This window comes from Poeciliopsis prolifica, unplaced genomic scaffold (assembly GCF_027474105.1).
Source record: "Poeciliopsis prolifica strain line A6 unplaced genomic scaffold, Auburn_PproV2 SCAFFOLD010, whole genome shotgun sequence".
In the NCBI taxonomy this organism is placed as follows: Eukaryota; Metazoa; Chordata; class Actinopteri; order Cyprinodontiformes; family Poeciliidae; genus Poeciliopsis; species Poeciliopsis prolifica.
Genome location: NW_026562385.1, coordinates 1,734,776 through 1,762,426, shown reverse-complemented (window position 1 = coordinate 1,762,426; position 27,651 = coordinate 1,734,776). Strand labels below are relative to the sequence as shown.

The 27,651-nt window shown below is 37.3% G+C and overlaps 1 protein-coding gene across 5 annotated transcripts; it reads right to left on the bottom strand.

Moving 5' to 3' along the window:
• Positions 1-48: 48 nt before the first annotated feature.
• On the bottom strand, positions 49-26,493 carry LOC129363684 (protein tweety homolog 2-like). Of its 5 annotated transcripts, none has more exons than XM_055035925.1 (14): positions 25,717-26,492; positions 22,713-22,885; positions 18,163-18,274; positions 12,678-12,898; positions 11,159-11,254; positions 9,904-9,976; positions 5,973-6,042; positions 5,834-5,889; positions 4,303-4,395; positions 4,110-4,202; positions 2,097-2,239; positions 1,780-1,968; positions 1,623-1,701; positions 49-429 (listed from the first exon to the last, which is right to left on the bottom strand). In XM_055035925.1, the coding sequence occupies exons 1-14, from the start codon at positions 25,843-25,845 to the stop codon at positions 349-351; spliced, it is 1,608 nt and encodes a 535-aa protein (XP_054891900.1). In that variant the 5' UTR covers positions 25,846-26,492; the 3' UTR covers positions 49-348. The 5 variants fall into 5 exon arrangements, 4 of the variants coding, with proteins under 4 accessions (XP_054891900.1, XP_054891902.1, XP_054891903.1 ...); XR_008606341.1 differs by having other exon boundaries at positions 338-429; positions 802-1,701; positions 25,717-26,493; XM_055035927.1 differs by lacking the exons at positions 22,713-22,885; positions 25,717-26,492 and adding an exon at positions 17,753-17,856 and having other exon boundaries at positions 18,163-18,219.
• Positions 26,494-27,651: the final 1,158 nt, after the last annotated feature.

The following is a 27,651-nucleotide window of genomic DNA, read 5'->3' as shown; positions in this document are numbered from 1 at the left end:
AGTCATGATTGTCAAAGGTTTTCCTAACACTTAAAAAAAAAACATGGCTGAATTATTTCAGTTCAACTTTAATTTGACTGATAGACATGTCTCAATTTCAGTTTAAGGATTTCCATAAAAGAAACTGATTCCTTTGAGGCCATCTCTTTTCAAAACTGCATTCTGGCATCTTCAAACACTGCACTGATGTCTTACTGAAGTAACTATCTCATATGACCTGCTTTCATGCTTGAGATCAGACAAGAGTCTGTTGTTCCCGTAAATAGGATTATGTCATGAAGACAGCTTTCTCAGCAGGAACTCAGTTGCTCTGACTGATGCACGGAGAAGGGTTTAGCAGGCAGCAGCTTACACCTGGAAGTCAGTCCTCAAGTGTCTGATTTGGGCATCAGTTATGGACAGGTATGTGGTCCTCATACTGGGTGAATACTGCAAGTAAGAGACACATGAAATTAGCTTTAAAGTGCTGTTGATGCAGTTTGGTTATCACATATGTATAAATTATCTAATGTGTAGCCAATTTAGAAAATAACTTCAGTTTCTCCTTAATTTTCAGTCTTAAACTCACATCATTTGGACATAAAAAAACAAATTGTTGTGAAAAGCAGGTAAAACAGAACACAGAGAGCATAAGCAAAAGGTAGAGTTACACTCACATGCAACAGTTGGACAGTGCTAGAGTTAGGGTAACTGAGAGCTGCTGGGTCAAAGTTACAATATCTAAGGATTCTAAGGTGTGCGTTAAAAATATGGAATGAAGATGAATGGAAATGAAGAGAATGAACATCAATAGAAACTTACAGTTGTCAAAGTCTGAGTTGAGGAGTAAAAAAGAAAATAGTTTTTCACAGAGCTGTTAGACATGCCACTGATAAACTGCTTGCATGAAAATTAAAAAAGCAAAATGTAGGAAAGCAAAACCAAAAGAAAAAATAATCCAAATCATAACTACAAATGTAGGCAAACTCAAGTTCTTATTTAGCATGTGTTTTATTAAAGCTTCCAACTTCTCTGTTATGAGCAGACAGAAAGCAGAGATATCGCTAACTGATAAAAATGTGCCTTGCATAGCAACATTTTAGACAATGATTCAGATTCTTGCTTGCCTTCACCCACACAAAAGGTGTTTTTAGTCTTTGGTATGCTGTGAAAGCTGCTCAAGCCACAGAAGCAAGAAATCTTAGCAGGAAGAAAACATCACAAAGCCAAGATGTGGACTGTGGATTTATCTGTCTTCCATCTTTTATCTATTATTTATCACTAAACTCTGGAGACAAAACACATACTATGCTACAATTAAGTGAGCTTTACTAAACTGAAGCAAAACACATGGTGCTTAACCAGCTCACATATGAGGAAATGTTTAGCATTAACTAAAGAATGAATTACTACTATCTTGTAATAAAAAATCAAAACATATCAATAGCAAACAAGAAGAAAGATCCACAAAGGAGATGCACTTCTACATATGGCCATCAGATGTCCCTCTTCAGTCACTTAAATTGGAACAGAAGTTTCTTGAGAACTTCTGTTTTGCATTATAACATTCTGCATAACTTTCTGCATGCTGTTGCATATCATTATCAGACTACGGTCACTAGAGCCCCATAAGGCCAACGAACCGAAGGAGGCGGAGATCCTCCCCCTATGAGAGGAACGTTTTCATATCGAGGGGTTCCTCCGAACAGCATGGACTGATTCCTGTTAAGCAAAGAGAGGAAAAATCTAAGAGGTTAAATATCCAGATTCAAAAACACAGTCATCTGCTGCTGAGCTTACATATATTCAGGAGGTTGTATGGTGGAATTAGACTGAGACTGAGGAGGAGGATGAAGGCTGGCCTGGCTGCCAAGGCTGCTGATGTAGCTGCAGAAACTGTGTGTGTTGGACCTTCTGGGGTTAAACGACAGCCGGCGCGCCTGTGGGTTGAACGGGTCTTCCTCATCGATGTCGTTGTACTCCTTCTCCCTGGATGAAAGTTAAAAAAACCACACGACGAGACAGAAGTACAGACAGACAAAACGGAGGGTGAACATTTTGCAAAAGAACACGATGGGCAGTACACAATGAGGTAGGGGGGTTCACTCAGTGCTGACCTGCTGCCCATTAATGTCCACAGTCGGAAAATTACACACAGCATGGCAGAGAGTGCGCAGGCAGCCAGAAGAGAAAACAAAGAGAGATAGAGGAGCCCCTCCACGCCGTCATAGCACACACCCATGAGGGCATCCAGGTAGTCCTGAAAGAGATCATTTTTAATCTTCAGAAGAAAGAAAACATAACATCGTATCATTGAATGTCCTAAAAGCCATTTTTACTTGTATTAATAAATTGTATAGATTTTCCTCAGGCAAGCAAACCTTCAGTGCACATTTTACCCTCACAGACACCATTCTGAGCAAGCAAGGAAGGCTGGCTTCGCATGCTTTTCCTTAATTGATTCGATATGAATCTTGTTGCACTCTTACTTTTTTTATTTATAAAGCAGCTTAAACGCATCCACAACTAGAGAAGTACATGAAAACCATGTTGAAACAAGGCTTTTGCATGCAGAAGGCTGTGTGTTGTTTTGCAGATGGACAATCAGCAATTCCAGTCTTCCACTGCAGAGATAGTTGTCGAGATATGAATCTCAAGACTAATTCTGATGATATGCATGTTAAGGATGCGTTGCTGCTTAGATGTGCTTGTTAAATCTGCCAAGCAAGTTCTGAGAAAAATAAAGTTGTGGTTTAATGTTTGGCATTTGCTGTCAGGGCTGCAGAATTCTCAAACTTTTTAAAATATAGTTTGTCACTAATTGAACAACATTTTAGGATATTAACTGTTTTCTTTATTATGCTATTTTGCTGTAAATGTACTTTTAAATCAGAAAAAATCAACTAGACTGACTACACATTCCTGTGGTGACATTACAACCATTTTACATGTAAATACTGAATAATTTCAAGAAACTGCAAAAAATAAAAACACATGACCCTAATTTTAGAAAGCCACCGGAGAAGTATGGAAAAGACAGATCTCCCACAGATTTTTAGAGATTATTTTGAGTCAAGTTGTGATGAAAACCTTACTGTGTCCTCAACAGTCCATTAAGATGATTCTCCAGTCAAAACAATGTCTCTGCAGAATCGCTGCATCAGCCGAAATGATCAGCAGGCAAACAGGCCGATAATGAGCACAGTTCTATCTGTTCATCACACACCATGCATGCACCTGTAGTACAGTTATATCATCGCTATCATTCCAGTCTGCTCCAGTGTGAAGAGGTAACAAAAAAAATCCCATCACTTGGCAGTCGGAAGGAGAGATAGTGTTTGGGTAAGCTAAAGTGATATGATTACAGAATGCATGCTGCGCCAAATGAATGGACTGCCAGTTCATGCAGCCATGCAAGGGAGATACAACCAGAATACATTTTCTCATTTTTGTGAGAGCTGAATATGCAAATAATAAAAAAAAATAAAAAAAAAGGGAATCAAATGGAGAAATTCAAGCAGAATGACAAATTGATTGGTAGGCTACAACTTAAAGTTCTGAGGATGATAAGTGAACATCTCACAGCTTGAATGTTCTTAAAGAGTTGTCGAAATCTGTTAAGTTACTGGCCGGCCATAGCCACTTTTAAAGATCAGCTACATTCTTGTACATCTAGTTGTATCAACTTAGTTCAACGTAGGTTTAGCGTCTTTATAATAGTTCACTTTCCCCACTTTCTGTCTGCATTTGTTAGTGAATAATACAGTTATGTTATATGTAACTTAACTGGTATAAATTTCTGGAAAGATGGCCTTTTGGTTCAGCATTCTACAATCCAGCTGACATTTGAATGTAGTCCTCAGTCCAATTTTGATATATGCAAAGCCTTCTTATCTAAAATGAAAACAGGTGAGATAAGTTGAAACTTGGTCTTTTATTATTAGACTGAAATTGGAGAGCAGAGCCCGTCTCTCCCAGACACACAGCGTGCAAACTGCTAAAGTGGTGTCAGTACATAGAAGTACACAGAGATAAGGTCAAACATCAGCCAAGCTGGGCCTCTAAGTGGCTTTGAGCTCTGTTTCAAAGCATTTCTATTAAAAAGTGTCCTAGTCAGACTCTGACCTTACCTTATGTATCCCGCGGCAGTCAAGCAAGGCTGTTAACTGGTGAACATTGAACTCTGTGGAGTTTAACAGCCTCTGGATCCCTAAAAGGTCTCTCTTTAAAAAAAAAAAAGAAAGGGTGCACAAGGGGAGACAATGATATGTAACCTTCCACAGCCCGGGGGAAATGGTGGGCTGTTGGGGCCACCGCTTATACCTGAGCTGTGGGGAAAATGGCCATAGAGAACTGCAGCAGGCCCTGGATCTGGATTTGCATTGTGGTCAGAGAACGCTGGCAGATTGTTAGCGACTGTAAAAAAAAAAAAAAAGCACAATCAGTCCTTATACCACATAGGCAAATATCAAAAACAAACAATGAGGATCTTATTAAGGAGAGCAGTGTTTATGCAGATTTAGCTTGTAAACAAATTTGGTGCTAACAAAGGCTTAAAGAAGACCTTAAATAGATAGGCCTACATTATCCTACCACATAAATTATCTTTCCCACTATCATCTCCCCTTTTTGCACTAATAATCTTAAACAGAAACAAAAGAGCAATGTTTATATCAAGTGGGCCATCAGATTAGGGATTATCTCTTCAGACAAAGCAGGCATCACTTTGCTGCAGACATGGGTGCCATAATGACAGCTAAACATCCAGGATTTTTAAGTAATTATAGGTCACAGGTTTATCCTCTCAGAGAGATGTATATTATATGTCTCATGAAGGCAGAGCCACTTGAGATCACACCATCTGTCATTGAAAATGTTCTAAAATAGTAATAATAATCCTCCCTCCTGTTAGGCTTGTACACGTAAAAATGGGTTAGTGTTTATTTGACAAGGCTTTGTGACTCAGTCTGGTTTGCCTTGAAAATGATCAGCTTCTGAATAGCAGTTCAGTTTCAAACCTGCAATATTGAGCCAGCTTTAATCTGAATGCTCAGCAGCTGTGGCATTTTTGCTGTTATTATTTGGGAGGAGGATGTTAGTGGATCAGCTTTTCAAACACAGTTGCCTTTTTTAGGGACATGAAAGGAATACAAATGTTTCATTAAGAAGTAATTTAAAAGAAAGTGATAAGCAAACACACTTCAAACACTCAAAAGCCGCTGCATTAACACATCAGAACAACATAAAAATGTTATTTAAAAAATATATTTCATGTTATAAAAAGAGGTTAAAAATGTCATTTCATTAGATTTTGTTTGAGAAACAAAATTGATTATATAGAGAATTGTTTAAAGTGTTTAAACTCAATCCTTACAATACTGTAAGGATTGAGGGCTATTATTTTTTGCAATTATAACTTGAACTGATACCTAAAATTTAGTCTTTTGAGAAATTAAAATATTACAAAAGACAAATTAAATAAAGGATTTTTAAGACAAAAATGTCAACTAACTTAAAATCCATATATTGCAGAATGTATGCACTCCATCCTTGATTACTTTGGGGCTTAAACCCAAACAGATAAAAGCACCAGAAGTATGGGTCATACAGACGAAAATAAACACACAAATTATATTGAAACTTGAAACCTAAAATAAGTAATGCGGCAATAATAAATCTTCTGTGACCCGCGTTTCTTTCTTTTTTTTTTTTTTCACAAGTAGGGGTTCGCAATAAATTAGCTACATCTAACAAGAAAAAGCACACCTTTTACAATTGTAATCGATTTACTAGTGTGTGATTTATTGCGAATGACTACCCGGATAAGAAGATAGCCAGGACATTTGGTCAATACCTGCTGGAAGGGGTTTTGCAGATTCGGACTGCAGAACAAATAATAGTGTGCAACATCTGCAAGGTGAGAGAAACAGGAAGGTTAGTATCATGCCTTAATGTTCAGAGACAAGAGCTGGTGTCTGTGCAAGATAAATTACCTGCAGTGAGGAAATCCTTGGTTTGGTTAACAATGAATTTATTTGGAGACACACAGAAGTCGCTTGTGCCCTGGGAGAAAACAATAGCACATTACCGCCTAAAGTAAATGCATTACAAATTGCATAACGTGCAAACCCAAATTTATGTGAAGCAACAGAATAAAACTTCATTCAGATGGGGGAGTTACAGATAATGTTTCTGCAAGAGAAACATCTTGGTTTTCAGGATTTCATCCTCTTTAAAGTGGTTTGTCATAGTGCATGAGTTTGCAGTAAACTATTTTAACCCAGATCTCGCCACATATACAGACGCATACATTTTTAGAAACGATAAAAACCGTCAGTGTGCTGGAATAGGCTCTAGGAATTGCTGACCTTACAGAAAAATGCCACGCTTTGCTAATCATGAAAGAAAAGTACTTAAGTTTTCCAACTGTCTCTGATCCATCAACACAGAATCGCGAATGTGCACACACAGACCAACGGCATTTTTCTCTTTATCCCCATGAGACAGGATGGTTTCAAATATGGTATCTAGAACCCCCTCCACCACACACATATTTTAAAGCTGGAACTCAATTGACACCAATAAAGCTCAAAGGCAACCAGGAACATGTTATCATTCCAGATCAAACACCCATCTATTTCAAATATGTCCACTGTCGTAAATGTCAGTCACCATCAAGAGGTGTCTTTTTCCAACTTGTCACTGTGAAGTAGGCTCAAAAGGACATGACAGGGAGCAGTCTTGCTTTGATTCTACCAACAAGTGATGCAACACAGACACACACACACACACACACACACACACACACATATATATATTTATGCATTGGATTGGCAACATTCAATAAACTATACTGAGTTTTAGAAGCTACAATCTTAAAACTGCTAAGAAAAATCATTACTCATTACTGCACACTGCAAAAAGGTTCCTCACCCTTTCCCTCACATTTAGAAACAACCTGAGCAGTTTGGATACGTTTAGATTTCTACTAAACATGGAGCACCACTCATTACATTTATGAAGACAAAATTTTCTTAACTACTTTATAATGGTAAAGGTAGGAGCCACATGTTTATGAATCAGGCGTCCATCCAGATGGCATAATGAATTAACTCATAATAGCCTCATAATTTCCATAAAGCTGAATGCCAACTGTGCTTAATATGTAATAGTTAAATTTGCTTGAAAATTAACATTAAATTTTGTGGGTGATAAGTTGAACATTTCACTAACTTTGTATCAACATCAAGACCACTTTACAAAAATGTTATAATAATTAATGTTATGTTATTTTTAAGGAGCATGATTAATTTGCAACATCTCTGTTTTAAATTAAACAAATTAGATCATACTATACATTCTGCTTTTACAGGAATACTGTGGTATTTTTAGTGAATTGTGTATTGAGAGAATCTCATTATGTTTATGGTACAAAACTACAGAAGACCCATATGTAACAAATGACTCAGCAGGCTCATTATAGTCTGTAACTACTTGCTCGTTAGTATCATTCTGACACAAATAGTGTTAGTCTTTGAAAGTGAAATCTGTGTAAGACTACCACAAACCTATGGTTTGCCGAACCAAAGACCTTAAACGCTGATCACCACTCTGTAATCTGACTGTAACTTAGCATAATGAGACACTAAAAGTAAATGCATGCATATTTCACAGTAATTGTTTTAAAGTCCTGAATCCAAGAAAGACGATCAAACATGCAAACTCCTGCATGAAGCACACGCTTGTCCCAATCACATGACACTGTTTTCAACCCAGGACTGCCTGGAAGTTGCTCTCCATCTCTGTCTCATTATACTTGTAGGGACATTTTGTTTATGCTCCTTCTCATCAAATATGTATAAATCTGAGGATTTTCTAGGACACCACCATCATCATGTCTCATATGAAAAAAAAACATGTTTTTTTTAACTAATGATGTGTAGGTGCAACAAGTTTATTTGCTTGTTTTTGCATAATGTCCTACATTGGAGAACAAGATTTTTTTACACGCAAGTTGATCTTGCTACCAAAAAAAAACAACAACATTAGGACATTTCTGATGTATATTGTATATGGAAAGATGCCAGCAGGTTGGCTAACTGATGAGGATAATTGTTTGGTAAATTTACCCCAGTTCACCTGTTATTCCACAATAAGATGGATGAAAGAACTCAACACAAACAAATGCTACCCAAGTATTCTAGATAATCTGAGTTTGACATCTTGGAGGCTTTATTGCAGAGACATTTAAAAAATAATAATCTGCAGTCAATTGCTAATGGGTCAGCGGATGAGAATCGGCAAAAGCCAAACTATCTATGTATCTAGAATAATAACCCCTCAGCAGTGCTATTGAGAACATTTATTCTCCCATGGTTTTTGTTTTTTTGGTTTAGTTTTTTGCTAAATGAATTGCCTTCTTGAAAATCGGAAAACTGGCAAAGACTCAACAAGCATTACACAGGCATTAAGGGTGGTGAAAATCTATGGGTATTAAAGGTTACAAAAAGAAAAAAGAGAGGAAAAAAAGCTCCACAGAGACCCCTAAGCTGCAGCTCCACAAAGTAGTTTTACAATTTGTATATACATCCATATTTATGCAGGGCAGAAAAAAGTTTCTCATCAAAACAGGATATCAGCCATTTTGATTTAAATCCACTATCTTGATATTTTACACATGAGCTCCTTCTAAGAACTTTGAACTTGATCAGCTTTAAACTTAACCATTAAGGGGTCGGACCTCAAAATTACATTTATTTGTAACTTCCTGATTGAAGGTCGAAGTCACATCAAATGTGACGAAAGCACTTTTGCCTGTAAAAAGGAAGTAATGTTTCACTCCAGACATTGGCCAGGTTTCAAAAACTTCTCACCATAAAACACAAGAGTCTTTAAAAAAACATCACCTTCAAATTATGTCAATTAACAGGCAACTTTAGGGAAGGTAAACTTTTTTGTTTTGTAGTCCTAAACACAATCCTTCATCAAACTGGAATTTATTTTTTTTGGAATGATAAAAAGTCAGCACTCAGCCTCACTTATTATAGCTAGAACTGAATGATCAGGCCTGAAATCTTGCTGTAGTGATGAACCCCGACCTGGACTTTCAAATACGAATAAAGACAATGACAAAGTCAGCCTTCCGTCACCTGACAGACATTTCTAGAAATAAAGACCTAATATCCCAGCAAGATCTATAGAAATGTATCCATGCTTTTATCTTTAGCCGAATTGATTACTGCAGCAGTAGCGTCTTCACTGGTCTGCCTTCAACTTTGGTTTGAAACTTTTACACAGTCTCTTCCTTTTGTCTCCCTTGAAACTTTGACCAGATGTCAAATCCTCAGTGTCAACACACAGATGTGAGGTTTGTCTGTCGTGGACACGAGGGATGGGGGAAGGCTGGAACCATAGAGTTATCTTCTAAACCCCCAACAGCGTTCCTAATGCGAGCACCATTAACCACATAAAACCTAGATGCGCTGAACACATGGTGAAGAGCTTCTAAGATAGAACAAGCTGTGAAAAATAAGGAACCTTAAAAGAAGCAGGAGACAAACAAGCTTTCTTTAAGAACGAGATCTTAAAAAAGAGATTTTAAAGAAAGCAGAAGCCGCAATTAAAGCTAGGAAGCTCCTTTGTTTGCAGTGAGGTTAAAGACTCTTGGATCTAAAAGACTTGGGATGCGTAATCAGCTTTACTGTGTGGCTGACCTTAGTAAAGAGCTTAATATAAACTACACAGACTCCTTTAAAGAAATCAACATGTTTATTAGTTGGTCCAGAAGCTTATTGGCAGATATCCTCTTCGGAGGAACTGCATGAAACAAATATAAGAAAGTAAATGAAAAAGCCTCTTTAAGCAGCATAATGGGAAATGTTTTTTTTTAAGCTGTTTTATAACAGATGTGCCTCTTTTACTCACCACAGCTGTTGCGGTGCCACTTCCTAGTGCAGCCCAGCTTAGAACCAAGGATAGTATCACAAAACCAATGATCCTAGAGAAAATAAGAGCATTATGGAGACTGACAGTGTTAAAGGCAGATATAGATATTATAGAAGGATTTTCACAAAAATCTACAAAATACTTTCTCTCAATAAGACTCTATCTCAATTTCAAACCATAAATGTGCTTTTTCCTCTTGTCTATTGACTGAAGATTTACTCTTATCAGCTTATAAGCATAACCCACAATGCTGTGGTGCATTATAGATTAAAGCCAACAAGAAACTGTGAAAATGTTCTACTTAATTAAACTCCAGTAATAGTTTCACAGGCTCCAGTCGGAATCTGCTGGCTTCTAACCACCATTAAGTATTGGAGAGACGGCTGGTGGTCTAGTTTTGCTTAGCCTTAAAGGACTGACAACTGACAGCGCTTTAATGTTGAAGAGTTGCACAAAGATACTATTGCACAAAATTTTCCAACTATTATCAAGATTTTTAAAGTGACTGCTGGCATGAAGCTTGAGAAAGGGCTCTGCGTGTGGGCTAGATAAGCGGTGTAAAAGGAGGAAAAAATGGCCCTGTGATGGATATAAAAAGGCAGAGGACGGCTTCGCTGCACTGACTCACTCTTCGGACCCTCTTGAAAGCACCAATAAAGCAGCCTGAGAGCACTTAATAATTAGTTAAGGGAGCAGTCTTATCCTTCTCAGCCGATCAATAGGCATTAGTGGGGGCCCATTAGAGAGGGATGTGAGTAGCGATCCTGAGCATCATCTGGTAACACTGACACGTAGGTTGCACTAAATTGGGCAAATGGGATAGGGAGCCTGAAATGTGGATTTGCCTGTCAGACATCATTGCTGGTTTGTATCACTGCCGTAAATTTAAAGAACCAAGCGTTACTGCACCGTCTCTGTCGATTTTCTTTAGTTTTTTTAATTTGAAGCTATTTTCAATCAGCTGCTTTGACTAAGGGTTTGGTAGATTAAGGCTGCTGTAATTGTATTTGCAGATGAAGGAGATGCCACTCAGGAGATAAATAAGAGCTATTTGAAAATCTAATGCTATCTTGGGTTCTGTTAATGGAGGGGGTCATTTTTTATGGTACCAGTGAGTCTGGCTGAAGCCCATCCTTACTGTGATCTCTCAATCAGAACAACAAACACACAGAAAATGGAGCCTTACACTGAGATAAGAGGCAGATTCCTTTAAGTTCGCATTCATGGTACCTACGTGATCAGCAGACATTGAGACTGTTTTGCTATTCCCAAGCACATGACCAAGCAGATGACCAGGTCAAGGATCAGCAGCAGGAGGTAAGTCAGCCATCTGCAAAACAGAAGAGTGCTGCATCAAGAAAAAGCTTCACTGTTACCTTTTGCATACAAACAACATTCGATATGCAAACATACAATCAGCACATGCTGGCCCGACATTTGTCCACGAATGAGGTGTAACATGTCTGTATGGCTCTTCTATCAGCACCCTTGTCTTCTACTAAGAGTCTGTCTGTAGCAGGTAATTTCCATCTTGTTGGGCTTAATAATTCAACACAGCCAATCCATGGACATTAATTTTTCATTTTCCACTGAAAATGTCCTTCACAAGAATGGCTGACACTGAGGTTCCTCTTGAAGTGTGAGTGTGCATATATGTGTTCTGGGGCCAGCCAAGCAAGTTCCTATGAGTAAGTCTCAGCACCCAGTGGCTCAACAGCATGATACATTTGAGATATATTTGCAACGTGATTCAAGCAGGCAAATCTTCAAGACACTATGAACTCACCATTTACTAGACCATTCATTCTGTGCTATATAATTAGTGCCGAATATGATTCCCTCCTGCTTACAAAGAAGTGCAGAGGTACTCTTAACTCAATAAACCATTACTTCACTCGTAGAAGACCATAAATGAATGGAGGCGGTGGAGTTTTACTTTGTCTCTGAAAGCAGAACTGCTGAAGCATCTTGACGTAAGTGAATTCAAAGAGAGAGTAGAGAAAACTATAATGCTAGAATAACAGAATAGTGTCATTTTTTTTCCCCAAGTAGCACTGGATTGCTGTAACATTTTCTGTTCAATAAAACTCTGCTGCAGGTTGTTCAATGGCCACATAAAATCCAATCAAGAGCCGGGGGATCAGTGTCAGATAACTGTGGTCCAAAGGAAAATCCGGTTTTGGTAGAAAAAATACACACCATGTGGAGTCCTGGTGGGTGATGAATGAAATTGTTATTGGGAGGTTTTAGTACTAATAGTACAATGTGTGTTTGTGGATGGTTGCGCTTTGCTTGGAATTTGAGGAATCACTTTGTATTCTTGTAACTTCCTGTAACTACAGGATTATGGACAGACAGACAGATAGACAGACAGACAGACAGATAGATTTACTGATGTCTGGCATCAAGGAACTTACACACTAGCATTGACTTAACCATTTTCGGATATGGAGATCATTTATGACTAAATAGGCACTCTGCCATGCATAATTATCTGGGGAGGGCATATGTGTAAGAACTCAACTGCATGATGGAAAATGAGCTCAATTTCAACTTCCATTTATTTAGCAATCAGGACAAATAGCTTTTCCGGGTTGAATTTCTCAGGAGAGATCAATAAAATCCCATCTGCTCTGTGTCTGAGTTGTATCTCTACTGCTGTTTCATTCGAAGCAGCATGTTTGCCCCATCTGCATGCATATAAACCAAAATCATCTCTATCAAGTTAGTGGAGCTGCTTAAGCTCCACCTACCTGTAATACTCAATGAAAGCAGTCTGGTCTGCAATGGCTGCCAAGTCAATCTCGGACTTGTTGATGTCTGGCAGAGCCGTCAGCTCGCGGATAATGTTGTTGACCATTAGTTGCAGGAAGCGCAGAGCCTGGAGATACTCAATCTTTGTGGCAAAGATCTCATCCAGCCTTTCTAGGTGCTGTTTAAGTCCAGCTTCCACATTGCTTCGAGCTCCTTCAACCTAAACAAGCACAAAAATAAATACATTTTAAAAAAGTGTCTGTGAAAAGGTTATCACACTGGAGACAAAAGAGACAAAAAAGAAGAATGTGAAATCAGAGGAAAAATTTGTATCACACTAACACAGCAGCACCTCAAACAAAAATAAATTAGATCAACTACAAAATCAGAATACAAACAGATAAAAAATACAACATAGGAGATAAAAGAGCTAATATACATAACATATCTCCCAACTGTGTTTTACAGGAGTAAATAATGTCAGAATGTAAAACTAATAATTCTTTAAAGACATGTTATTGCACAAGTCTTTGATTACATGAAATTTACAAGAAGCATCACTAAAAAGAGCAAATACATTTTGCATTTATTTTTGAATGAATACAAAGGAATTGAGTCACTGTTCTTTTAATTCACAGACAGATTTAAAACCTCAAGACTCTGAACAAGTGACAGAGAATACAAAAATAAATGTGGGAATATTTATATTTTATATTTAAAATAAAATAAAAATAAAAATTAATGCACAGTTAGGTTTTAACTGTGGGTGTTTTTGCCCAAGGACCTGGGAAATTTCATTGTAAATGTAGATTTCCAACAATGCAGAGCACGACTATTTAATCCGGTCCTGTTTTGTTTGTTATACATTATGCGATGACAGTAATTTTCCCCACAAAGTAGAAAACATTCAACTTTTCAATGTAAATTGTTTTATTTTTAGAGAACACAGAATCAGATCAAATCTATATCAAGAGATAAGATGTTTGAAAACAATCAGGAATCGTAAGTCAGCCACAAAAACTCTGATCAATACATCTCTAATTAACCCTCTAATTAAACAAAGAGGAGTTGCGCATTTGAGGTCATCAAGTTGATGTATATGATTCAGTCGAAACTCAGCTCTGCTAGATTAGTTTCTTACCAATTGATATCAAGACAGCAGGGGATCTTATATTTATTCTCATTTCCCTTGTTGGAATCTTTTCCTGAATAAATTTGAGTATTCTTCCTCCATTTTTCTATATCCAGGTGCCCTCCTTTGTCTGCAATTCGCAGCTGCTATTTTCGAACACCCACCATGTTTCTTTTCTGCTTTGTTCTGATGACAAATACAGCATATTTTTATGTTCACTTTTGAATGCTTTCTATTACCTGTGAATAACAAATAATTTTCAAAATTCTGTCTTAACCAGTGTTTGTGCTTAGAACAAGAAGTTAGCAGTTCGTTTCACTAAGACATATTTCTTGGATTTCATATTAGCAAATATTTTCAGATCCTTCCGAATTTTTAGAACAGGTTGATTAAGAACAGTATTTTCTGCTAAATTTATACAATTTTTCAAATGTCCTTCTCGCTTGAACACTCACTATGACCATAATGTTCCATGTCCAGCTCCTAACAAGTTCTCAGCAACCGTCTGCCACATGTTCACTTATTTTGACTATTATATAACTTTGACTATTTTAAGCAAAAAACTTAAAGCAATGAGCAAAGATTTACATGTTTAAAAAAGCGTGTGTACAGGGTTTGTTGTCAATCATGCAGTTTGGTTAAATGTTAAACTGCATAGGATTTCTTATCTTCAAAGACATATAAAAATAAACATCAAAGCGTTTCAGTTTGGGTTCTAAACTTTACAAAAAATTGATGGTGCAAAGTTATCCTGAACAGATGTTAAATTCTGCAGCCCATCATCAGTGAGCAGTATCTTGAAGTTCTTTCTTTGCATTTTTTCACCATAACTTTTCATTTCTTCAACTCATTAGATAAACTTAGCCGAGAAAGTTCAGTCCTTCACTATGAAACCGTATCTCAAGGAAGATAGTTTATCTGCCTCCTCAACACTGCAGAAACATCATAACCCTGATTAAGTTTTGCTGAGAGATGCCAAGAATGATTTCTAAGTAGGTTCACAGAATGAGCACTGATGTGGAGATGCTGCACAGATACAGGCCCTGCCTCTACTGAAGCAGTCCCAAAGGGTAGAGTGTTACGATTGCCAGTAACCTGCTCTCACTCCCCACCCCTATGTTCATCATCCCTCACAGTTCCTGCCAGAACGCCTCGGATCTTATCCACACGCCTTCTGCCTGACTGTGAAAAATGGAATCCATCAGTGAGTTGCTGTGGAAGTTGCTGGGGGTGGTCCACATTTCCCTAATCTGGACTGCCCTGTCTCCCTTTAAAAATGGATTATAGTTCTTTTTTCCCACTCAGAAAAGCGGGTCATAAAGAAGATTCTCCATACTGGACATGGCTGTAACTGAGACTCTGCTGCTGCTTTGCCTAAAATACCTTTTTTAAATCCACGGCTCAACAGTATCACTTCGTTCCTTTTGCTATAAAAATTAATCGTGGAATTTTAAAGTCAACAAAGATAAAAGACTTAGAATCAGGTTCCAGAAAAAAGACAATTAATATAACATATTCATGAGGCAAAAAGTAGCAATCATTTGGTTGCAAAAATCACAAAGGAGCTTTTAACTTTAAAAAGGAAGCAGCACGTAAAAATGTGTGCACTCCCTTAAATTGGAAATGCACATTTCGATACAGTGTGATTGCAATGTTCTCTCACCCATTATTTCCTGGCAGCTGTGAAGAGCCCTTAATATTGCAAGCTGAACATGAGAAACAAGACTGAATTATAGAAAGCGTGTGAACAATCAAAGGCCCCGTTCAATAGCAAAAGGAGAATGGTCTGTATCTAATCTTTCTCACTATGAGACATCACAGGCAGCCTGTCAATTTCATTATAGGAACACCCTTAAAAGCCATGAGCAGCATCAACGTTTCTTAGAGAAAATCACTGACCTAGGTAAAGAACTGTGAAGCTGATATGAAAATAGAAAGGATGACTAAGATTGGATTACTTCTTTACAAAACATAAAAAATAAATTACCAAAATGCTGCAAAATAGGTGAAAAACAAAACCGCTCAAACCAGTCAAAAACACTAACAAAAAAAAATTGTCTTTTTACTCTAAATTGCAAGACTAAACACTACCAAAATCAGCTTCAGCTTTCTAGGACAGCTCGATGCCCAAGTCATCAGCTCTGTAAGTGGAGTAAGATGCATCAGCCTACAATTTTGCACACAAGAAAGCCTTTGTTTCTCTGGGGAGCATTAATTCTTCGTATGCAGCCATGATATATATCATGCTTTAGGGTTGAATCAATAAAGGAAACCTGAGAGGAAGTCAACTGAAAGAGTGTAGAATAATCAAAGCTGCATTCCACCTCTACAGTTATTGTTACATCTAGCACTGAATAATGTAGTTAAAAATAACTTTCCCAAAATTGGCTTGCTGTGTTTTTCAGTTGTTTTGTAAGAAATGTTTTAACTGTTATATTATAACTTAGTATTGTAAGGACCTTAAAGGGCAAATATTATTATTATTATTATTATTTTTTTTTTTTTTTACAAATTTACTTCTCAGTTATATTCAGGATTAGTCATTTGAATTGTTATGACTGAAATGTAAAAATACAGAAGCAAAAAAGGAAATAGGAAAAGAGCAAGGTCAAGACAACAGAGAATAAACAACAATCTACAACCAAAGGAAAACCCAAAAGCATAACACATAAAACCCAAAGCAAAGGTAGTAAAAGTTAAACGAAAAACCTCCAGCTTTTATTTGAGTTCCTAAAATGAAGATTCAAATGATGATGGATCCAGTGAGGCGGATAGGGGCCTGAATAAAACAACGTCTGAGAGTAGTAGCTTGGAGACAAAAACAATAATTTCAATACAAGAAGGCTAGGAGTGGTGGACACATAAAAATGAAAGCACGTTGCAAAGATGTTTTTTAACTAACAAACTTTATGCTCACAAACAGCGGCCAAGACCATCTTTTTGGAATATTTGTTTACTCATTTCTGATGATATTTGTCCAAGCTACATCATAACTTATATCATGTTTTCCTTACTGAGTTATTGGTTGTTTCTTCCCTTGAATTCAAGATTCCAACTGTGTCATAATTCAGGGGAAAAAGCATTTTGTGCAAAGAGTCCTTTTTGTGAGTGAGGGAAAGTGCGTCTGCTTCACTTCCATGGAGGTCATTCACATTTTCTGCATAAGAGGATATCTGCAGCAAAAGTGCTCACTCAATGCTTTACCTGTCTTGCCAATAAACAACCATTTTCCCACTTTTCCCTTTGACCCCTTCCCATCATGATCATCTTTTTATGAAAAAAAAAAACAGTATTTTCTGAGATTACCGGAAGAGGTTTGCAGATGGTGCCATTATATGCTCTCTGCTGCTATCCGTATATGGTAATAGGTTTTTTGGCAAATTAAAAGATCTCAACTTCTGAAAAGTGCTTAAAATATACTTATCCTCTTTTTTAAAAAGTGTCCTTTAACAAAGCACATAACATTAGAACAATGATAATCTCAAATTTCTGTTTTCACGCCCAGTTTAAAGTGTCATGCAAATCTCATTTTGCCATTAATAGACAGAAATAACAATCTAGTTGGAACGCTAATTTGTCTCAATGGTGATAAAATATGTGATGTATGAGCCCTTTAAGTGGCTATATAATACTGACATGTTCAAGAATACACACATGTGCCATAGATAGTGGGACTGCAGAAGATAGAAAGACGAGCGGCTTAGCATCCATTAATGCACAGCAGATGGGAGTTAATCCTCTTCTTCCTCATTGTGATTATTGCTTCTTGCGAGGCTGCTTTCTTACTCTCCTTCTTCTTTCCAATTCCTTCTGCCCCTAAGCCTCCCAGAATAACTTCCCTGAATACAGGTCAGGAGTTGTATGGAAATAATCCCCATTTACACATCCTCCAACAGAAGTCACCTAAATTCCCCTAGTGTGACAAAAACAGTGGATACATACCCACTGCAGTGAAGTGCTGCTCTAAACAGAGTGGGCTCTGTTGTTTACCGGCTGTAATGCTGTTCTTCCAACATGCCACGCAAGGATCACACATTTGCTGTTTTCTAAATTATTAATAATGAAAGAAGCATTCACAGCACATCTTAGAGATCATATTTTCTAGTTTCACTGTTATTGCCTGGTCAACTTCTTGATTTGTATTGCAGATAAACAGCCTGCTTTCATAAACCAAACTATTTATGAAGCTGGCAAAGTATGAAATAGAAGTGAATTTTTACCTTATATAACTGACTCTTTTACCTCCAATAAAAGTAAACGCTTTTAGCAGAGGTGATATACTGATCTGATTAACATGACATTTTCAATATTCATGATGTTGTGAATTGCAGAGGTTGGAGGGCTTCTCTCACCAGACTGTTGATACTATCCAGAGTGTGATTGGCATGGTAGAGGGAGTAGGTCAGTTGGTAGACCCCATCGTTGGTCTCGCTGTTCCCATAGAAACCCACGCCTACAGCAGAACTGCACGATGGAGAATTTTAGAAAAAGGAAATTATTTGATTTGTTGGCAGGATTTCATTTTGTTACATTTCAACTATAATGCAAATAGTGTACATTCGTTCTAGCAAAACATTAAATACACACCTTTGTGATGCCTTAACATCGGTTTTGTGTTTGAATAAATTCACCAACAACGTTTGTATCACTTGTCTCTTTGTACTTTGCCGAAATATGGGCAAGGATCACACAAAACCTCAGCAGAATGGCAAACTGAATTTCATAATTTTCAATAGGATATCTCTCTATCCATTATCCATGTGCTCTGTGCATTACAATTTCATGTTTCTTACTAAAAAATTTTGTTACATGAGTTCGTGATGGCTGAATCCGTGTCTGCATTCAAACCAGCAAGAGAGAAGGCACCATAGTGAGATACCCCCAATCCATTATTCTCACCTTCTTTGGTCTCCCAGAACTGAGCCCAAGCCTCCACAGTAGGGAGGATTAGATCAGTTAGTTAAACCCTACTTCAACCAATCTACACTAAAATGAGCAGTAATAACTCAAACATGTTTGAAACTTCTTATTCCATTTCTATAATTTAAATAACATTAGGCATCATAGTTAGAAATGGTGGAGGTTATTTAGATTTGCACATAAAACAGAAAACCTGCTTCGTTTCTCTCTTTTAGTTCTGAAAAAGGTCACGGGGGCGCATTAAGTACAATCAAATCTAACCAAAAACAGATGCAATTAGAGTAGTCTGTATAAGTTCAGCTACACGGTTGTGTTTAAAAAAATACTAAATTGAGTTTGGTTAAGAAACCACACAACATTGATGTGCTTTATGCTTTTCAAAGCTTCTGTGTTTGAGCTGATATGTGTTGGCCTTCACAATAAGCTCTTCATTAACCCTGCTGCCAAGATGACACATCAGCAACAATGAGGAGCACCTAATGACTCAGTAATGAAACAATAATGAGGCACACTGAACATCATGGGGCAGTTTAGCCTCAAGGGAAGCATTAGGAATTTTGAGGCAGTGCAAAACCTCTCCCTGTAGCAACCAGAAGATACAAAAGGAAAGGAAAGCAATAAAGAACCGGGACAAAGAACAGGATATATAGATGCCACAATATTTTGTTGTGTGAACGAGTAAACAAGAAATTCTGTTTGTCTTCTATGCATGGAGCTAAACAACACAGCCCCCAGTAGGGGAAAAAAAAGACTCCAAACTACATTAGAGGCAACTGAAACTGAATCAAGGGAGAATTTTTTTATATTAAATTTAATAACTAAATTGAATTTACCCCAATCCTTTTATAAGAAAAAAACATTAAGGGATGTGCTTTGTCTCTTATAGCTGTAAATTTAATGAAATGTGCTGATTGTAAAGCTGTATGTAGTGAATAACACATACAGCATACTACTTTTATAAAACCAAAATTTGGTTTTATAAAAGTAGAAGAACATATTCAGTATATCAAACAAACATCCCACCATATGACAGCTGTAAAGTTAAGCGTTTTTAACATCTGGGGTACTCTCCTCTTATTCATCTAGTTTCTTTCTATTTTTAAAAAAATTAATATTCCTATTTTTATGTGAATCTGCGCATTATAATTTGCTGCTAGCTTGGCTGTCAATACACCAGAACATCCCATGTGTTCTTACAGGGTCACTGACAACCAGATGACTTGCGCTGATCTGATAACACTATCAACCACAGGACCTTATGTGATGAGGCACGTCCTTCTTTAATTATACATAATCAATTCTGTGAGGTCAAATAGGAATCCAACAATCTATGATTATCTCAACAACATCAATTAAAGGACATTTCTGAAGTAGATTGGCCATAAAATCCCATTTATTTGTGGAATATCCTGTTCAGATGTAAGAGAAATATCACACAGTGTGCACTTCTTTAAAATTTTTGTGCTATAATTAAAGCAATAGTTACCACAGCAAACATGACATAGTGAGGTCAAGAACAACCTTCCATAACAACATCATGCCCTCTTACATAGCATTGCATGCAGCAGTAGTTTCATGTGCTGTAGTAGTTGTTAGGTATAGATAAAGGGAGCTAACGAAGTTAAATCCCATCAGTGTCACAACCTTAACTGGATCAGTGTAACAATTAAATTAAGATCTTTTTAAACCCAATTCTTTTGGTTTAATTTAGGTGCCTTTCGACAATAAATCATATGCAAATGCACATTCATTTCTACGATGCAACTCCAAAAGCTTCACACTTGTCTAGTTACCCATAAAACCCAACTATCTCATCTTGATTCCAATACCCTTCTTTTTTTCTCTCTTATTGATGCAAAGGTGTATAACATAAAGGAAGATGAATACAGCCAAGCTGTCTTTGTGTTATATGGCTCTAAAAACCTGATGCTGCACTCAGAAATAACAGTTAAAATGAAAATGTTTGCAAGCTGTCTTTCTTATTTCAAGCATTGCACTCAGTGTCCTTTTATATAAATGGGATGGAAGGTCTTCTGTATATGGTTTGATACTTTTTCTTGCTCAAAAGGTAGTGAATTCATTTTAGAGCTGATTGAAATAAATTGTGGGTATCATGTTTCAATTTTTATGCTCTGAATTTTATTTATGTCTGTGAAAGCTACAAAATACATAAAGCTCACTCACTCACTTTTGCAGTGCTCCACAAGGACACATAGATTTGTCAGGAAACATTAGTGAACATACAGCATCATCAAATTGAAAGAACACAGCAAACAAGTCAGAGAGAAAGTTCTGAGAAGTTCTGTGCCCTAAACTGACAGGCTGGGCAAGAAGAACATTAATCAGAAAAGCAGCAAATGCAGCCTCTCAATTTCTAGGCATTCTGCAAAGATCCTCAGGTTACTTGAGATCTGTTTAGATGAAAACTATTAGTCATGCATTCTATAAATCTCAGTCTCATAGAACACTGCCAAGAATAAAGTCATTTTTCAAAGAGATGCTTGTTTTCTGTAACAAACAACACGTGTAGGGAACACACCGAAACATGTGGAATGAGGTCAGATACGAGCAACTCTGACCTTCCTGGCTAACACACAAAAGGCTTTGCACGAACGAAAGCTAATGCTGCACATTATTGTATACACATCATCCTAACTGGAAAATATCAAGGTGGAAGCCTCACAGTGGTCTTTTATAGCAGGTGCAGGGAAGCTGGTGAAAGTTAAATGGACAACAGGGTAAAATACAGGTCTCCTGCAACTTTTAGATGTAGCTCTACTTCAACACACCTGAGTCAAATAAAGAGGTCATTAGCAGGACTCTGGATAACTTGACTGCATTTAGGAGGTGATTCAGCTATTGGATTCAGGTGTGTTGGACCAGGGAGACATCCAAGAGTTGCAGGACACCGGCCCTTGAGGACCAGGAGTGCCCACCTCTGCTGTGTGTTGTGAGTTTTCAGCACTTATATCTTTTAATTGTAGGTCATTGCAATAGGTGATTCTCCTGACTTTCGTGTTTTTGTTGTGAAATGTGAGAAAACCAACCTTTGGAGATGATTTTTGAGTTCAAGGCTGAGTGAGAGTGCTACTTACTTGTGGAGGTAAGATTTGCTCTTATTTAAATAGATTTAAATAGTCTTGGATTTTGTTTCGAGAATAAATATTTGTATATTAGGGAAAACTACCAAATTAAAAGCCACATAGCAGTAGGATATTAAGGACATTCTTCTCACACTGTTACTTTTGCACAATTAAGAAGGCTCCTTTTATTTGGGTGCTAAATGTGCCTTACAATTGTTCTAGTTATGATATGAATGATATAAAGTTAGAAAACATAAAAAATTAAATAAAGTCAGACTATTTCTCCACTGAATGATTATCAAAAACAAATTTATAATATGCATAAAGTTTGTGGAACGTTTCAAGCATCATTTTATCTAAAAGTGCTGTAACAAACTGAGACAAAGCAGACTGTGCTCTTACAGTGGGGATCTTTATCAAAAAAGAGATTTTTGTAGCACCAAAAACTAAGCCATTAATCCTGCTTGATGGCACACCTGTCAGGAGATGACAAGCTGAGCACTGTGAGATTTTCAAGTAGTCTTGGCTGCTCTAATAGCACTCCCTATCCACATGGACCGACATGCACAGAGCAACACATTCTGTGAGGTCAAGGAGTTTAAAACAACAGAAGATACAAAGAAATAAAAAGCCACTGCATCCAAGATCATCACAAAAAGCTGTAAATTTAACAAAGAAAACTGGAGACTTCATTACAACTGTTTACTAGATTTTTTTTTCTCAGGCATCAATGACAATTTAAGAGAGAATTAGATTTGAGACACCAGTAAATGCTAATCCAGACGAAACCTATAATGACCAGGTTCATTTGGTGACTGCGTCACTTAATTGACCAACATCCTCATCTCGATGCAGCTCTGGAAAAAGACCAAACTCAATAGGATTATTTTATAACTTACCATATTATGAGACCCGTAATAACTGCGACCCACGTGACACAACAGGTGTCGGGCCGTTTGGTTTCTTCATCCAGGCTCCGACGGCAGCAGAATAGACACACCAAGTACACGGCCAGAATTAGGAGGCTCAGAGCGAGTCCGATAGCACCAGCACAAGCCAAAACTGTTAGAGACTGAGAAAAGTAAGAAAACAAAAAAGATACCATCAGTGAAATTAATGGCTGTTATGAGCTTTTTAAATTTGTCAACAAATCTTATGTAAGTGCTGACCCCATCGACCTTGTGGTGGATTAATTGAGTCAAAACAACCCGCCAAGAGCAACAGCAGTCAAGTTCAAAGATGTTACTGAGGTTAGAGAGCCGACATATCACGCTTGTCAACATTATTAACATTATTACTGCTAACCGTTGACCACATAAAATTAAGACAGAAAAAAAAAGAGCATAGCTCTTTGTCGTCTTAGGGAAAGTACATCTTAAAAATAATCTCTGACTGCGGCTGAGAGAGAAGGACAAAATTATCAGGACTGTTGGAAGGGAGGGTCATGTGACTTGGTGTCTTTCCTTTAGTCTTGTGATTTCTGAATGTGCAAAGTATTTGAAGCTTGAAGACTGTACACACACAAGGGGGGAAGGGGTCACTGTTGCAGAAAAAAAGAAACAGGAAATTATTCACTTGAAAAACCCTTTTGTTAACAAATAATAAAACGATGCACATGAAACACATTTCATTACTGGGATCATTTAAGGACTTGAAACTCATATTATTGCAGCAGTCGATTAGGTTCAAAGACATGACAAAAGCATGACCCTAATTGTACTTGCAAATAATTTGCTCTGCAAATATCAATGCTGAAAAGTTCAAAGTGGATGCCTGGCTGACTGACAAAATGATTTTACACCTTCATCTCTGACTAATCATTACATTTGGATTCAGTTGGCACTGCAGCTGAATTTGAATTAGTGTAATATGGTTAGACTCTGACAAAAAAGCTGGTGGATTCTAACAAAACCATGAAAACAGGTTCCTGCACATATTTATGTCGAAATTATATGTTTATTCAAAATCATATCTGTGGAAATCTATGGAAGGAAGGAGGAAAAGAAGGATGAGAGTCTGTGGAAATGGATGAGGGAATAAAATCTGGAAATAATTTTTTTTCCAGGTACTGCATGTACTACATTTTCAAACTTTCCCAGACTGCATGGAAACATGGACTCATTGTTGAACACATGATTGAATTCATGTAATGCTCAGATCTTTTTCCCCATTTTAATCCAGATTTTCCTTTTTAAAATGATCAAACATTTAAGTTTAAATGCACAAGCTTAAACCAACCCAAACAATGAGTAGAGGACAACTGGTCTCATCTTAACTTCAATCAAGGCCAAACTGCTAATCCACTGACTCGCTAATGGTTTAGTGGAGGTCACTTCTGATGAGCCAGAAGTGAGCCCATGAGAGGTTCAAACTGGTTGGATTTTCTGTCACAACAACTCAGTTCAGGCTCTTTACAGCAGCAATGCTGCCTCTACTTGCTTCTCTAATTTTCCACTCAATTGTTTGGTAATTACACATGTTGACACTTCAATTTCCACTGGATGCCAGGCCCATAACAAGGGAACAGATGCATGACGGGGAGAGAGACGGAAGACAAACACTAAAGAACAACAACTGAACTGACATTAACCAGAAAATATTGATCATCTGTGGTGGCAAAAAGATGATAGTATGAAATTGGCTAAAGTGTGTAAGCCAATTTCATTATAATTGAATTAAATCACAAAAGGCAACCACAGATTTATGTTAGTGATGTTTTTCTCAACATTTTTCATACGTTTCAAATAGATAGATAGAAACTTGTGAGCAATACACAAGTTTCACAGAGATTGAGAAGGTGCTACGTTTTCTTAAAGCAATGCAGATTAAAGAAACAGAGGCTTATATAAAATAAGAACTGTTACTTTCCTACCTGAAAAAAGAAGCTGTATGACTGATTGGAACAGAAAAACAGCATCTAATTTTAGGTGCTATGTGTATGCTTTGATTCTTAAAGTACTGAGATATAGCAATATATCCCTGTATGGAAGCAAACATATCAGAGACCAAATTGAAATTGGAGTACAAAACAGATAAACGCTACTATTTTTTTTTTCTTTTTGTGGATTGCAGGTGGAAATCTGACTTCAACTGAGCATGACTTTTGCAATATGCATTTCATTACAGATCCCATTTTAATCACAGGAACTGAGCTCCACGATGGATTGTGTACAGCAATTTATTTTATCTTCTGCAGTACAACTTATGTTTAAAGTGTCGATTTTAATACTTCACATCTGATTGGATATGGATAACAGGAATTTTTGAGGTGAGTGGTATTCTCCAAAGATGTTGGAAATGAAAATTGAGTAAAAAGAGAAGTTCAGATTTTAGAAATAATAATAATAATAATAATAATAATAATAATAAAACTTGACAGAAATATTTTTTGCTGATATGCAGAATGTTAATTATAGGTTAGGGGGGAAAATGTCATGCTATAAATGAAATAGTAAGTCTGATATGCATGACTACTAAACTTATTTCTCCTGTGGAAATAAAGCTATTAGTTTCTGATACTTGAAGTCCTAGTGGCTTTAAATACTAAAAAGTACATTTAAACATGTTTTGAATCATTTACATTTGATGATATTTGACGTAAGGGTACAGAAGCACATCATAACCAACTCTCCTAATACAAGTCACGGGTTATCATGTGAAAATGGCAGTACAGCATGATTTCCAACTTCCTTAGATCAGGACCAAACTACACACAAAAATCCTGGTGTGGACAGATGAAAATAATGGAAAGTGTGTGACAGAGGGTCCTTTATTTCTCAACACAGCAGTTTAAGGCGCTCTCTGCCCAAAAATATAGGCTGCCCGGATGCAATATTTACATATGAAAGTGAGTGTTGAGCAAATAAAATACGTGCGCTTCGACGCACAAGTACAGTTACCGACCTGCTGATAGCTCGCTTCCTCCGGTCTGAAAGCGTTGTCGACCGACTGGAAGAGAAAATTGAAGTGTGGGAAATTGTGCAGCCAGTATGTCCACCACGGAGCCACATAATCAAGCCGGGCAATGGCCATTACTGCTTGAAGAGTCAATCCAACAAAGCTGTGAAACAAGTTTCTCTCTTGGACTCTCAGATGTTCATTGGTTTTGGGTAACAGAAGGGGGAGAAAAAAAAAGAAAAAGAAAAAGTAGGTTTGTTGAAAAGCTGTCGCAGATAATTAGGAGGAAAATATTCTATTTGCTACAACTTTGAAAAAGTGTAGATAACAGTATCTGAGTCCCGTTGCTGTCCCCATGGCTGCAAAACATCAGTACAAAGAGTAAATTTACATCCCGAGATCGCGGGTTGTGTGAACCTGCCTCCTTGTCCGTGGAAGGCGTGACAACAACTTGAGTCCTGCGGCCGGAACGTCTTTACTGCACCCGTAAAAAACAGGAAGAGAATAGCAAACCAACCCCGCGAACATCTTGCCCTTTTAAAACGAAGAAGAAGAAGGAGGGAAAAAAAGTGAACTTCAGCCACAATTTTGAGCAAATTTAAAGCGATTAAAAAAAAAATCACAACATCTTTATCAAGCCCTGTGTGCTTGGCCTGGCCCGCTTTATCTCTCAACTGTGTCTTCACACTGGGGAAGCTCGACTGTGCTCGTCTGAAAGCGAGTTATGAAAAGAAATGAGGCGTTTTGCTATGAGCGGCCTGGAAAACTTTTGCCTGCAGTTGAAACGCGCACAGATAAGTCTTACTGCTATTTACGACTTCTGCTGTTTATGTCTGACCTCTTGTGGACAATGAGGTGAACGGTAATGAGTATGTTAATGAGCTTCAGTTTTTTTTTTTTTTTTTTTTTTTTTCCAGTCTCATTGTCTTCACTTGCAGTTATATTTGTCCCAAAAGCCTTTTGTTAGAAAGTAAAATGAATTTTGAGCTCAGTGCTGTTGGCACGTTTGTCACATCGTGGCAAGGTACAATAAATATCCATAAATATGGTTTGGCACTTGGTCCAATTCTCTAAGCCACTCTTCAAAGTAGGAGAGACAATAGGATGCGTGTTTCTCTTCATAAGTCAAAAATTAGCTGCAAGGACACAGATATTTGCTGAAACCTGCCCAGATAGTCACAGCAGTAATTACACTAGAGATACGACTAAGTCACAAGGATTCAATCATGCTATGAAGTTAACTAAAAGAACAGCCTTCAAAAAAAGCATTTAGTGAATATTTTGTATTTGTAGTAAACAATAAATAGATATATCTATCTATAAATTTTTTATATATATGCAAACATACAACTGACATTTGATATTGACGGAATGTTCCTGGGATTGTAATTCATTCTTAACATGTTGCCCATTGTGATAAACCCTGAATTAATATTATGGTTTTTGTTCCTATTTTCAGCCTCAAAGTCCTTGGAACAGCTTTGAAGGCTGCTGACAGAAAAAACAAAGGGGGAAAAAAGGAGAAAGGAAATCTGAAACTGGTGCAATTACAATTGTGAAATAAATTGGTCTGGACACAGCAGGCAAACATGAATAAATTCAACGTGCCTAATTAAAATAATTAAAATGTATTTCCCAAAACTAAAACACTGATATACTTGTTGTAAAAAGACAAAAAACGCAAGTGTTGAATATTTTACCTGTTGTTGAATTACTTTCTTATTTGAGTTACTGGACACTGCTTCACCTCTGTTATCCATGAATGTGTTTAAAGGACCTGCATTGTGTGCAATACCATCACTCTCTTAGCTAAAGTAAACAGCCAAACAATGGAAATGTGCCAATTGAAACAGTCCATTTGCAGATAAAAGGGAAGATGGAAAATATGTTGCGGAAATTGTTCTCTGAGGAAAAGTTTTTTTTTTTTTTTATCTCAAATGG

What these genes read in the sequence shown, in the direction of transcription:
- LOC129363684 (XM_055035925.1), bottom strand. Translation starts at nt 25,845, where the DNA reads ATGGCCATTGCCCGGCTTGATTATGTGGCTCCGTGGTGGACATACTGG. An exon ending in TGGACATTAATGGGCAGCAG is followed by an intron (nt 1,969 to 2,096) that starts GTCAGCACTGAG and finishes ACTTTCATCCAG; the next exon opens with GGAGAAGGAGTACAACGACA. An exon ending in ATACAACCTCCTGAATATAT is followed by an intron (nt 1,702 to 1,779) that starts GTAAGCTCAGCA and finishes TTTGCTTAACAG; the next exon opens with GAATCAGTCCATGCTGTTCG.